Raw genomic sequence first — 14,901 nt, forward strand, 5'->3', positions numbered from 1 at the left:
TCCATCACCAACTCCCTGAGTTCACCCAAACTCATGTCCACTGAGTCAGTGATGCCATCCAATCATCTCATCCTCTGCCATCCCCTTCTCCTCCTGCCCCCAATCCCTCCCAGCATCAGGGTCTTTTCCAATGAGCCAACTCTTCGCATCAGGTGGCCAAAGTATTGGAGTTTCAGCTTCAGCATCAGTCCTTCCAATGAACACCCAGGACTGATCTCCTTTAGGATGGACTGGTTGGATCTCCTTGCAGTCCAAGGGACTCTCAAGAGTCTTCTCCAATACCACAGTTCAAAAGCATCAATTCTTCGGTGATCAGCTTTCTTCAAAGTCCAACTCTCACATCCAGTTCACATCACCCTTCACTTCAGTTCAGTTTAGTTGCTCAGTCATATCCTACATTTTACGACCCCATGGCCTCCTTGTCCATCACCAACTCCCAGAGTTTAACCAAACTCATGTCCATTGAGTCAGTGACCCCATCCACCCATCTCATCCTCTGTAGTCCCCTTCTCCTTCTGCTTTCAATCTTTCCCCACATCAGGGTCTTTTCAAATGAATCAGTTCTTCGCATCAGGTGGACAAAGTATTGGAGTTTCAGCCTCAGCATCAGTCCTTCCAGTGAACACCCAAGACTAATCTCCTTTAGGATGGACTGGTTGGATCTCCTTGCAGTCCAAGGGACTCTCAAGAGTCTTCTCCAACACCACAGTTCAAAAGCATCAATTCTTCGGCACTCATCTTTCTTCACAGTCCAACTCTCACATCCATACATGACCATTGGAAAAACCATAGCCTTGACTAGATGGACCTTTGTTGGCAAAGTAATGTCTCTGCTTTTTAATATGCTGTCTAGGTTGGTCATAACTTTCCTTCCAAGGAGTAAGCGTCTTTTAATTTCGTGGCTACAGTCACCATCTGCAGTGATTTGGAGCCCCTCCCCCCAACCAAAAAAAAGTCTATCACTGTTTCCACTGTTTTGCCATCTATTTGCCATGAAGGGATGGGACCAGATGCCATAATCTTAGTTTTCTGAATGTTGAGCTTTAAGCCAACTTTTTCACTCTCCTCTTTCACTTTCATCAAGAGGCTTTTTAGTTCCTCTTCACTTTCTGCCATAAGGGTGGTGTCATCTGCATATCTGAGGTTATTGATATTTCTCCTGACAATCTTGATTCCAACTTGTGCTTCTTCCAGCCCAGCTTTTCTCATGATGTACTCTGCATATAAGTTGCAGGGTGACAATATACAGCCTTGATGTACTCCTTTTCCTATTTGGAACCAGTCTGTTGTTCTACGTCCAGTTCTTACTGTTGCTTCCTGACATGCATACAGGTTTCTCAAGAGAAACTTGGAATGTTAGGTCCATGAATCAAGGCAAATTGGAAGTGGTCAAACAGGACATGGCAAGAGTGATTGCCAACATTCTAGGAATCAGCAAACTAAAATGGACTGGAATGGGTGAATTTAACCCAGATCATCATTATATCTACTACTGTGGACAGGAATCACTTAGAGGAAATGGAGTAGCCAACATGGTCAACAAAAGAGTCTGAAATGCAGTACTTTGATGCAATCTCAAAAATGACAGAATGATCTCTGTTCGTTTCCAAGGCAAACCATTCAATATCACGGTGATCCAAGCCTATGCCTCAACCAGCTGAAGAAGCTAAAGTTGAACGGTTCTATGAAGACCTACAAGACCTTTGACTGTGTGGATCACAACAAACTGTGGAAAATTCTTCAAAAGATGGGAATACCAGACCACCTGACCTGCCTCTTGAGAAATCTAAATGCAGGTCAAGAAGCAACAGTTAGAACTGGACATGGAATTTTGTGATGTTATTGACATATAATATTATTTTAGGTGTACCTCATACTGATTTGATATTTGTTAGTATAGTTAAATGATTGTAATAGTTCTAGTGAACATCTATCACCTTACATAGTTACAAAATAGTTTTTCATATGATGAGAACTTTCAAGTCTTATACTCTAAGCAACGTTCAAATATATATATTACAGTGTATTAACTATAGGCATCGTGCTGTACATTACATCCCCATAATTTGTTTATAACTGGAAGCTTGTACCTTTTGACCCACTTCATTCATTTGTCCACTCTGTATTCTCACCTCTGGCAACCACTGAGAAATTGTTTTTCAATTTTTTAATGAAAAAGATATAGGACTTTATCCACCTCAAATAATATTATGGGACCACATTTCACTCAGGTTCCTAGGAACTATTTGCTAAGTCATATCTGACTCTTTGAGACTTTACAGTCTGTAGTCCACCAGACTCCTCTGTCCATGGGATTTCCCAAGCATGAATCCTGGAGTGGGTTGTCATTTCCTTCTCCAGAGGACTTTCCAGACCCTGAGTTGAATGCACATCTCCTTTATTGACAGGCAATTTCTTAACCACTGAGCCATTTGGGAAGCCCACTAAAAGGATATACATAAAGCTTTAAAATGTTTTCTTTATGTTTACTTGATGTGGGCTTGTATCAGGTCTCCCTGAGACCCATATATCAATAGTAATCACATCATTATCACCATTTCTTTTTTATAACTCAGATGTCCTTTCTTTGTTTCTTTAGATATTGTCTGTCATCGACCTCAAGTTCCAAATGGAATCATTCTCTCTGGAGTTGGACCCATCTATCACTACAAAGACTCTATTCTGTTCAGCTGCAAGAAAGGCTATATCCTCAATGGCAGCAGTTCAATCCATTGTGGTGCTAATGACAAGTGGCATCCTTCTCTTCCCACTTGTGAACTCAGTGAGTATGCACCAAAGGGATTTTCATAATTGGCATCTAAAGTTATCCAGGAATGAGTGTAGCATGCTTACAGGCACAAGCCCACTTAAATCCCAAGAGTCATTTTACATTAAATTAGTACTTTTCTCTAGTTTTCTCATGTCGGGAGGAAGGTTTTCTTTTATTTTGTTTTTTGTTTTTCCTTTTCCTGCTAGCAATTTCTTTGTGTTATCTGAGGATTTTCTATACATGTATATCATACAGTTTTGACCCCAGTGACATCACAGACATGGCAGATTTATTTATTCCTTAGAAAAATATTTCAGTAGACACTAGTAAATTGTCTCATCCTAACAAAATAAACATATTCTGAGAATTTTTTGAAAGATGGAGGTAAAATTCCTTCAAGATATTCCATTTAAAAATTTGCACAGAGATGCTTTATGGGCTGATGTTGGCCTTGATACCTTGAAGTTGTAAATACATACAGATCAGTCATAAGATTAATGATATTTATTGCTAAGAATTATTAAGCACTTTGTATCAAGCATTATTATAAGTACATGACATCATTTAATTCATTTAGCATTTACCATGATCCTAAGAGGTAGATATTACTTTTTTAAAAACCACATCTTAATGATGACAAAACAGAGTGATTAAGTAGCTAGCACAAGCTCACATAGTGATTTGGCAATGGAAGCCATTGCTATATTGTAATTTATTCATTCCCTTCTGCCATCATGAGAAGTTAGGTGACGATTTACTTATGTAGTGACAAAATTTGATAAATATGTGATATGACAGACCTGTATCCCTTTTTCAACCCCTATGTACCTTTGGCAACATATCCAGTAGGGAATAAAAGCAGAATCCAGTATTATGTGGAACAAGGTTTAAGCTCAATCAGAAGTTCCTGGTGACAGTGTTATAGCATCTGGGGAACATGACAACTCCTACTGTAATTCCATTTTAGGCAAGGAGAACCAGGGGAACATTTGGTTTATTTAGCAGCAAATTAGTGCTATGTATCCTCAGTGATCTCTGATATTTCTCATGCTGAAGTGCTTTGACATGGAAGGAGAACTAAGCTCCTGGAGGCTGACCCAGTAACCTAGATATTGCCCCTTTCTGCACCAAGGTGTGTTTCCTCAATGACATCCTCTGGACTGCTGTGTGCATTGTCAGTGTCAGTCAGTTCAGTCACTCAGTTGTGTCTGACTCTTTACGACCCCATGGACTGCAGCACGCCAGGCTTCCCTGTCCATTACCAACTCTTGAAACTTGCGCAAACTCATGTCCATCCAGTCGGTGATGCCATCCAACAATCTCATCCTCTGTTGTCTGTTTCTTTTCCTGCCTTTAATCTTTCCCAGCATCAGGGTCTTTTCCAATGAGTCAGTTCTTCACATCAGGTGGCCAAAGTATTGGAGTTTCAGCTTCAGCATCAGTCCTTCAAATGAATGTTCAGGACTGAATTCTGGTTGTATCTCCTTTCAGTCCAAGGGACTCTCAAGAGTTTTCTCCAAAACTGCAGATCAAAGACATCAATTCTTCGGCACTCAGCTTTCTTTATAGTCCAACTCCCACATCCATACATGACTACTGGAAAAACCATAGCTTGGACTAGGCAGACTTTTGTTGGCAAAGTAATGTCTCTGCTTTTTAAGGTACTGTCTAATTTGGTCATAGATTTTCTTCCAAGGAGCAGGTGTCTTTTAATTTCATGGCTGCAGTCACCATCTGCAGTGATTTTGGAGCCCAGGAAAATAAAGTCTCTCACTGTTTCATTGTTTCCCCATCTGTTTGCCATGAAGTGATAGGACCAGATGCCATGACCTCATTTTTTGAATGTTGAGTTTTAAGCCAACTTTTTCACTCTCCTCTTTCACTTTTATCAAGAGGCTCAAGAGAACTAAACTTTGCTTTCTGCCATAAGGGTGTTGTTATCTGCATATCTGAGGTTACTGATATTTCTCCCATCAATCTTGATCTAGCTTGTGCTTCACCCAGCCTGGCATTTAGCATGATATACTCTGCATATATGTTAAATAAGCAGGATGACAATATACAGAGTTGATAAACTTCTTTCCCAGTTTGGAACCAATCTGTTGTTCCATGTCCTGTTCTAAATGTTGCTTCTTGACCTGCATACAGATTTCTCAGGAGGCAGGTAAAATGATCTGATTAAGAATTTTCCTCAGTTTCCTGTGATCCATACAGGCAAAAGGTTTGGCGTAGTCAATAAAGCAGAAGTAGATGTGTTTCTGGAACTCCCTTGCTTTTTCAATGATCCAATGGATGTTGGCTATTTGACTTCTGGTTCCTCTGCCTTTTCTAAATCCAGCTTGACTATCTGGAAGTTCACAGTTCGTGTACTGTTGAAGCGTGGCTTGGAGAATTTTGAGCATTATTTTGCTAGCGTTTGAGATGAGTGCAATTGTGCGATAGTTTGAGCATTCTTTGGAATTGCCTTTCTTTGTGACTGGGGCTTCCCTGATATCTCAGTTGGTAAAGAATCCACCTGTAATGCAGGAGACACCGGTTTGATTCCTTGGTCATGAAGATATGCTGGAGAAGGGATCAGATACCTACTTCAGTATTCTTAGGCTTCCTTTGTGGCTCAGCTGGTAAAGAATCTGCCTGCATTGGGGCAGACCTGGGTTCTACCCCTGTGTTGGGAAGATCCCCTGGAGAAGGGAAAGGCTACCACTCCAGTATTCTGGCCTAGAGAATTACATGGACTATACAGTCCATGGAGTCCCAAAGAGTCAGATCTGACTGAGTGATTTTTCACTTCTCTTTCCCTTTCTTTGGGATTGGAATGAAAACTGACGTTTTCCAGTCCTGTGGCCACTGCTGAGTTTTCCAAATTTGCTGGCATATTGAGTGCAGCACTTTCACAGCATCATCTTTCAGGATTTGAAATAGCTCAAATGGAATTCCATCACATCCACTAGCTTTGTTTGTAGTGATGCTTCCTAAGGCCCACTTGACTTATCATTCCAGGATGTCTGCCTCTAGGTGAGTGATCACACCATCATGGTTATCTGGGTCATTAAGATCTTTTTTGTATAGTTCTTCTGTGTATTCTTGCCACCTCTTCTTAATATCTTCTGCTTCTGTTAGGTCCATACCATTTCTGTCCTTTATCGTGCCCATCTTCGCATGAAATGTTCCCTTGGTATCTCTAAGTTTCTTGAAGAGATCTCTAGTGTTTCCCATTCTATTGTGTTCCTCTGTCTCTTTGCACTGATCACTGAGGAAGGTTCTCTTATCTCTCCTTGCTATTCTTGGAACTCTGCATTCAAATGGGCATATCTTTCCTTTCCTCCTTTGCCTTTCACTTCTCTTCTTTTCTCAGCATTTGTAAGGCCTCCTCAGACAGCTGTTTTGCCCTTTGCATTACTTTTTCTTGGGGATGGTCTGGAGTGTGCACTGACTGCTTGGCAAGAGTCTATCAGAGGTTGATGCTGCCAAGTCTCTTCCTGGAATTCCCATTAACCTTTGCCATCTGTTTCTTCCTCAGTTAATATGAGTTATACTTGTTCTGGGGGTCAGGTATGCCTAGCTCATTGGGTCAGTCTGCCAACCCCCAAAACAGTTTTCTTTCATCTTTCATGATCAGATAGTTGTATTGGATTACCAGACATTCCCCATGCTGTCTGGGATGGAAGAGACAACAAGCTAAGCAATCAAGAAGTATTTGAAGTTGGGACTGAGTTGAAATATCAATGCAAGTTTGGCTACAGACCTATTCCAGATGAGCCTCTGACTTTGACTTGTCAGGAAAATTTCACGTGGACACCATCCAAAGGGTGTGAATGTAAGTAAACTTTGTTTTATGTACTCTTATTTGTGGTATCTTCTTTTCCACTGAAAATGTTGAGCATGTGCTCAGATTTTGTACTTTACTGGTTATAATTGATTTCTTAAAATGTATGCTTTGAAATACTTCTAGAGTTAGCTTATTGGATCTTTGCAAAGTAGTAGAGGAGCTATTTTAAAGGTCATCCTGAAGACTGGGAGAGCTGAAAAGTCATGTCCTTCATACTCTGCCCCTTTGAATTCAGCATCAAATGAAAAATCAACTTGGGTATCAAACACGGGTATCCCCTTTGTGATTGCTAACCCTGTAGGTCAGCTGTCATTTATACGGTTATCCAGATTGTTTAGATCTGTAACAACTCCAGGATAAAACCTCCATTGTCTGTTTTGCAGACCTAACGAATAAGGAGACATAAATCCGTGAATTGAAAATAGTATATTTTACTTTTCATTAAAGCCTTTTGGCTAGCCTGGTCCCTTGTTGGGGCTTCCCAGACGGTGCTAGAGATAAGGAATCCATCTGCCAATGCAGGAGACATAAGAGATGTAGGTTCAGTCACTGGGTGGGGAAGATCCCCAGGAGGAGAGCATGACAACCCACTTCAGTATTCTTTGTCTGGAGAATCCCATGGACAGAGGAGCCTGAGGGGCCTCATGGGGTGTGTCCATAGGGCCACAAAGGCACAGAAAAACCACTTAGCGCACACACACACACACACACAGAGTACCTTGTTTCTGCCTAGTGAAAAAGGAAAAAAAAATATAGTATTCTGCTTCTTCTGAAGCAACTGAAAATATCGGTGGACTCCACACTGGTGATGTCAGCAGGCCTACAGGATGAAAATAAAATCATACCAACATTTGTAGATCAATAGTAAAAGGCAAGTAGAGATATCATGTTCACCTTCTCTGGAAAAGCCAAAAGGAATGTTCTGTCAGTATCAGTAATGACTCAGCTTCCTGGCCTAATACATATCTTTTACAGCAGTTAAAAACACAGGGTCACTTACTGTTTTGTTTCAGTACAATGCTGAGGCATTGTTGTTGTTCAATCCCTAAGTCATGTGTGACTCTTTGGGACCCCACAGACTGTAGCTTGTTAGGCTTCCCTGTTCTTCACTATGTCCCTGAGTTTACTCAAACTCATGTCCGTTGAGTCAGTGATGCCACCCAACCATCTCATCCTTTGTCATCCCCTTCTCTTGACCTCAATCGTTCTCAGCACCAGAGTCTTTTCCTATGAGTTGGCTTTTCCCATCAGGTGGCCAAAGTATTGGAGCTTCAGCTTCAGCATCAGTCCTTCCAATGAATATTCAGGGTTGATTTCTTTTAGGATTGACTGGTTTAATCTCCTTGCAGTCCAAGGGACTCTCATATGTCTTCTTCTAGCCTGCAAGTGCTGGAATTGCTAGGACCTGAGGCTGGAAAGGTAACAGGACTAGGTTAGGAAGGACCTTGTGTGTCTTCAGAAGTTAAGAATGTATGTGAAGAGCAGACATTGAAAGGCTTTAACCAGGGGAGTAATTGTGCTGCATTTAAAATGCAAATGTGCTGTGGAGAAGTCTGGCTGTAGGTGGGCAACAATTTGAAGTGGGACAGAACTTAACCCATAGACATCTGCTGCAGCTATCCAGCCAATTAGTGAGGCTGGTTTCGGCTGTAGCGGTGGCAATAGACCTGAATAGAAATTGAGAAAAGTAGTTAAAGTGGCAGGACTGACAGGACTCGATGACTGACAGCTATGGGGTAGCGGGGGAGGGGGGTTCGTTCTGTGCTTGTGATCTCTGATGCCCTGGCTGCCTCTACATAACAACCATCATATCAGTACTATTGACCACGGACCCACCACCACAATCATCCAGGAGAGTGGGCCAGGAGAAGAGGAAGATTTGGGGTCTTTGGAATTTGGACTTTAGATATTGCTAAGGTTTTTTTTTTTTTTTTGAGATATAATTGACTTAAAATACTAATTTAAGGTATACATCAGTGATTTGATATTTGTGTAAATACAGTGAAATGATCATAATAACTTTAGTGAACATTTATCACCATTAAAGTTACAAAATAACTTTTCTTATGATGAAACATTTTAAGTTCATTCTCCAAGCAACTTTCAAACATATGTTACAGAGCTATTAACTTCAGGCACCATGCTGTATCCTACATCCCCATGATTTATTTATAACTGGAAGTTTGTACCTTTTGACCCACTTCACTCATTTTGTCCACTCTGTATCCCCACCTCTGGCAACCACCAACCTATTATTGGGAACTAACAAATTGCTTTTTCAATTTTTTTCTACATTGAATAACATGACGGAACCTCATTTCACTGAGGAACTAGGAACTAAAAGGATATCATCCATCCTTAGTTGCTAAGTCATTTCCGACCCTTTTCGACCCCTTGGGCCATAGCCAGCCAGACTCCTCTGTCCATGGGATTTCCCAAACAAGAATACTGGAGTGGGTTGTTATTTCCTTTTCCAGGGGGTCTTCCAGACCCTGGGGTTGAATTCATGTCTCCTTCATTGGCAGGTGGTTTCTTTACCACCAAGCCTGGCCACCTGCCAATGAAGGAGACATGGATTCCACCCCAGAATCTGGAAGATCCCCTGGAGAAGGAAATAACAACCCACTCACTGAGGAAACCAGAATTGAAAGAGACACATGTACCCCAATGTTCATCACAGCACTGTTTACAATAGCCAGGATATGGAAGCAACCTAGATGTCCACTGGCAGATGAATGGATAAGAAAGCTGTGGTACATATACACAATGGAATATTACTCAGCTATTAAAAAGAATGCATTTGATTCAGTTCTAATGAGGTGGATGAAACTGGAGCCTATTATACAGAGCGTAAGTCAGAAAGAAAAACACCAATACAGTATATTAATGCATATATATGGAATTTAGAAAGATGGTAACGATGACCCTATATGTGAGACAGTGAAAGAGACACAGATGTAAAGAACAGACTTTTGGATTCTGTGGGAGAAGGTGAGGGTGGGATGATTTGAGAAAATAGCATTGAAACATGTATATTATCATATGTGAAATAGATTGCCAGTCCAGGTTCAATGCATGAGACAGGGTGCTCGGAGCTGGTGCACTGGGATGACCCTGAGGGATGGGATGGGGAGGGAAGTGGGAGGGGGGTTCAGGATGGGGAACACATGTACACCCATGGCTGATTCATGTCAATGTATGGCAAAAACCACTACAATATTGTAAAGTAATTAGCCTCCAATTAAAATAAATAAGTTAATTTTTAAAAAAAGGATATACATAAAACTTTAAAAAGTTTTCTTTGTATGTACTTGATGTAGGCTTGTATCAGGTCTCCATGAGACCCAAATCAATAGTAGTCACATCATTATGACCATTTCTCTTTTATGACTCAGATATTCTTTATATGCTTCTTTAGCTATTGTCTGTGATCCACCTCAAGTTCCAAATGGAATCATTCTCTCTGGAGTTGGACCCACCTATAACTATGAAGACTCTGTTCTGTTCAGCTGCGAGAAAGGCTATATCCTCAATGGCAGCAATTTAATCCATTGTGGTGCTAATGACAAGTGGCATCCTTCTCTTCCCACTTGTGAACTCAGTGAGTATGCACCAAAGGGATTTTCATAATTGCCATCAAAAGTTTTCCAGGAATATGGGTGTAGCATGCTCACAGGCACAAGCCCACTTAAATCCCAAGGGTAATTTTAAATTAAATAAGTACTTTTCTCTAATTTTCTCATGTCAGGAGAAAGGTTTAAGTTATTATTTTTTCCTGATAGTAGTTTCTCTATGTTATCTGTCTGAGGATTTTGTGCACCTGTAACATGATTTTGACATAAGTGATATCATAGATATTGCAGAATTATTAATTCCTTACAAAAGTATTTCAGTAGACACTAGTGAAGTGTCTCATCCTCACAAAATAAACATATTCTGAGAATTTTTTGAAAGATGGAGGTAAAAATTCCTTCAAGATTTTCCTTTTTAAAGTTTGCACAGAGATGCTTTATGGGCTGATGTTGGCCTTGATATGTTGAAGTGGTAAATACATACACATAGGTCATCATACGAATGATACTTATTGTTAACATTCACAAAGCACTTTCTGTATATCAAGGACTGCTCTAAATATATAACTTTCAATTAATTCAATTACTTAATATTTACTGCATATTCAGTCTCTGGGTAGGAAAATCGCTGGAGGAGGAAACGGCAACCCACTCCAGTATTCTCACTTGAAAAATCCCAAGGACAGTGGTGCCTGGCGGGTACAGTCCAAAGGATTGCAGAGTCGGACATGACTGATTGACTAAATATGCACACATGATCCTAAGAGGTAGTTATTACTTTTTAAAATTCCATTTTAGTGTTGGGAAAAGAAATGAGTAAGTAACCAGCACAAACTCAGTTAGTTAGGGGTGGAAGCCACTCCTACCATGTGGTTTATTCAATCCCTTCTGCTGTCACAAGAAATTAGGTGACATTTTACCTATGTAGTGAAAAAATTTGATAAATATGCAAATTGACAGACGTGTTGTTGTTGCTCCACTGCTAAGTCATGTATGACTCTTCCTACCCCATGGACTGAAGCATGCCAGGCTCCTCTGTCCTCTACTATCTCTGGGAATTTGCTCAAATTCAGTCAGTGATGTTATCTAACCATCTCATCCTCTGCCACCCAATTCTCCTTGTGCCTTCAGTCTTTCCCAGCATCAAGGTCTTTTCTAATGAACCAGCTTTTAACATCAGAGGGCCAAAGTATTGGAGCTTCAGCTGCAGCCACAGTTCTTCCAATGAATATTCAGGGTTGATTTCCTTTAGGATTGACTCATTCGGTCTCCTTACAGGCCAAGGGACTCTCGAGTCTTCTCTAGCACCACAATTCGAAAGCATCAAATTTCGAATAGAAGGAGCAAACAGTCTTCTCTATGGACCAACACTCACATCCATATATGACTACTGGAGAAACCATAGCTTTGACTATGTGGACCTTTGTTGGCAAAGTGGTGTCTCTGCTTTTTAATATGCTGTCTCAGTCTGTCATAGCTTCCAAGCAGCAGGCGTCTTTTAACTTCATGGCTGCAGTCCCTGATCACAGTGATTTTGGAGCCCAAGAAAATAAAGTCTGTCACTGTTTCCACTGTTTCCCCATCTATTTGCCCAAGAAATGATGGGACCAGATGCTGTGATCTTAGTTATTTGAATGTTGAGTTTAAAGTCAGCTTTTTCACTCTCTTCTTTCACCCTCATCAAGAGGCTCTTTAGTTTCCTCTTCACTTTCTGCCATTAGAGTGGTATAATCTGCATATCTGAGGTTGTTTTGATTCCAGCTTGTGATTCATTCAGCCTGATATTTCATATTATGTACTGTGCATGTAAGTTAAATAAGCAGGGTGACAATATACAGTCTTGTCATTCTCCTTTCCCAGTTTTCAACCATTCCATTGTTTCATGTCTGGTTGTAACTGTTGCTTCTTGACCCACATACAGGATTCTCAGGAGACAGGTAAGGTGGTTTGATATTCCCATCTCTTTAAGAATTTTCCGCAGATTGATGTGACCAACACAGTCAAAGGCTTTCGTATAGACTTTGAAGCAGAAGTAGATGTTTTTCTGGAACTCCCTTGCTTTCTCTATGATCTACTGAATGCTGGCAATTTGATTTCTGGTTCCTCTTGCCTTTTCAAAACCCAGCCTGTATATCTGGAAGTTCTCAGTTCACATACCTGAAACCTAGCTTGAAGTATTTTGAGCATAACCTTGCTAGCATGTGAAATGAGCACAGTTGTTCAGTAGTTTGAACATTCTTTGGAACTCCCCTTCTTTGGGATTAGAATGAAAACTGACCTTTTCCAGTCCTATAGTCACTGCTGAATTTTTGCTGGCATGTTGAGTGCAGCACTTTAACAGCATCATCTTTTAGGATGTTAAATAGTTCAGTTGGAATTCCATCACATGCACTAGCCTTGTTCATAGTGATGCTTCCTAAGGCCTACTTGACTTCACAGTCCAGTATATCTGGCTCTAGATGAGTGACCATAGCTTTGTGGTTATTAGGGTTGTTAAGATCATTTTTGTATAGTTCTTCTGTGTATTTTTTGCCATCTCTTCTTAATCTCTCTGCTTCTGTTAGGTCCATACCATTCTTGCCCTTTGTCATGCCCATCTTTGCATGTGTTCCCTTGATAACTCCAATTTTCTTGATGAGATCTCTCATCTTTCCCATCCTATTGTTTTCCTTGATTTCTTTGTTCATTTCAGAAGGCTTTCTTATCTCTCCTTGCTATTCTCTGGAACTCTGCATTCAGTTGGGTATACCTTTCCCTTTCTCCCTTGCTTTTTACTTCACTTCTTTCCTCAGTTATTGTAAGGCCTCCTCAGACAACCACTTTGCTTTTTTGCATTGATTTTTCTTTGGGATGGTTTTGGTCACTGCCTCCTGTATGGTGTTATGAACCTCTGTCTGTAGTTCTTCGGTCATTCTTTCTACCAGATCTAACCCCTTGGATCTATTCATCACCTCCACTGTATAATCATAAGGGATTTGATTTAGGTCGTACTTGAATGGCTTAGTGGTTTCCCCTACTTTCTTCAATTTAAGCCTGGATTTTACAACAAGGAGCTCATGCTGTGGACCACAGTCAGCTCCAGGTCTTGTTTTTACTGTCTGATAGAGTTTCTCCATCTTTGGCTGCAGAGAATGTAATCAGTCTGATTTCCGTACTGACCATAAGGTGATGTCCATGTGCAGAGTCATCTTTTGGGTTGTTGGAAAAGATGTTTGCTATGACCAGTGTGTTTGCTTGACAAAACTCTGTTAGCCTTTTCCCTGCTTCATTTTGTACTCCAAGGCCAAACTCACCTGTTATTCCAGGTATCTCTGGACTTCCTCCTTTTGCATTCTATGAAGAAAAGAACATCGTTTTTTTGATGTTAGTTCTAGAAAGTGTTGTAGGTTTGCACAGAGTCAGTCAACTTCAGCTTCTTCAGCATTAGTGTTTGGGGCATAGATTTGGGTTACTCTGAAACTGAATGGTTTGCCCTGGATACAAACTGAGATCATTCTGTTGCTTTTGAGATTGCACCCAAGTACTGCATTTCATACTCTTTTGTTTGACTATGAGGGCTACTCCATTTCTTCTAAAAGATTCTTGCCCACAGTAGTAGATAGAATAGTCACCTGAATTAAGGTCTTCCCTTGCAGATCAGCTGGTAAAGAATCTGCCTGCAATGCGGGAGACCTGGGTCCTATCCCTGGGTTTGGAAGATCCCCTGGAGAAGGGAAAGGCTACTCACACCAGTATTCTGGCCTGGAGAATTTCATGGACTGTATAGTCCATGGGATCGGACACAACTGAGTGACTTTCACTTTCTGAATTAAATTCACTCATTCCCACCCATTTTAGTTCACTGATTCCTAAGATGTCGATGTTCACTCTTGCCATCTCCTGTTTGGCCACATCCAGTTTACCTTGATTCATGGACCTAACATTCCAGGTTCCTATGTCATATGTCCTTTATGGCATTGGACTTTACTTTCAACACCAGACACATCCACAACAGAGCATCATTTCTGCCTTGGCCCAGCTATTTCATTCTTTCTAGAGCTATTAGTAACTGCCCTTCACTCTTCCCCAGTAGCATACTGAAAAGCTTCCACCCTAGAGGGCTCATCTTCTGGTGTCATATCTTTCTGTTTTTTCATACTGTTCCTGGAGTTCTCATGGCAAGAATACTGGAGTGGATTGTCACTTCCTTCTGCAGTAGTTCACTTTTTCAGAACTCTTCACTAGATCCCCTGTTTTGGGTGGCCCCGCATGGCATGGCTTAGCATTTCATTGAGTTAGGCAAATCTTTTCACCAGGAGAACAAGGCTGTGTTCCATGAAGGGGAGACATGACAGACATGTATCCTCTCTTTAACCCAGGTCTGCCTTTGGCATCATATTCAGTAGGGGAAAAAAGCAAAATCCAAGAGCTAAGTGGGGGCAATGTTCAAGCTCAAATCATGAAGTTCCTGGTGACAATGTTATAGTATCTGGGGGACACTACAACTTCTATTGTAATTCCCCTTTAGGCAAGATCTGGGCCTCCTTATCTGGTCTAGGGAACATAGTCTCAGGAGTTAGATCCTGCCATAGAAGGAAGGAAGCCTTGACCAGAAATGTATAGACTTTTTCACAGATGAGACGCTCCCACCATCTCTTCCTCCACCTCTGTGTCCTTTGGGGAAAGTGAGCAAGGAGGTGAGGGATCGGTGGATGCTCTTCTGGCCTTAGATAGGGATGTCAGGAAATGAG

At 41.0% G+C, this 14,901-nt stretch overlaps 1 protein-coding gene across 1 annotated transcript in view; it reads left to right on the forward strand.

Annotated features, from left to right (window-relative positions):
* The window catches only part of LOC122708043 (C4b-binding protein alpha chain-like), a 66,551-nt gene that overhangs the window by 24,710 nt on the left and 26,940 nt on the right, over nt 1–14,901 (forward strand). The window contains exons 9-11 of the mRNA XM_043924124.1: nt 2,600–2,782; nt 6,390–6,587; nt 10,018–10,200. Of these exons, the coding sequence (XP_043780059.1) occupies nt 2,600–2,782; nt 6,390–6,587; nt 10,018–10,200 (564 nt within the window). The remainder of the gene's footprint in view (nt 1–2,599; nt 2,783–6,389; nt 6,588–10,017; nt 10,201–14,901) is intronic.

The sequence above is a fragment of the Cervus elaphus genome, chromosome 14 (genome assembly GCF_910594005.1).
Source record: "Cervus elaphus chromosome 14, mCerEla1.1, whole genome shotgun sequence".
NCBI classification, from domain to species: Eukaryota; Metazoa; Chordata; class Mammalia; order Artiodactyla; family Cervidae; genus Cervus; species Cervus elaphus.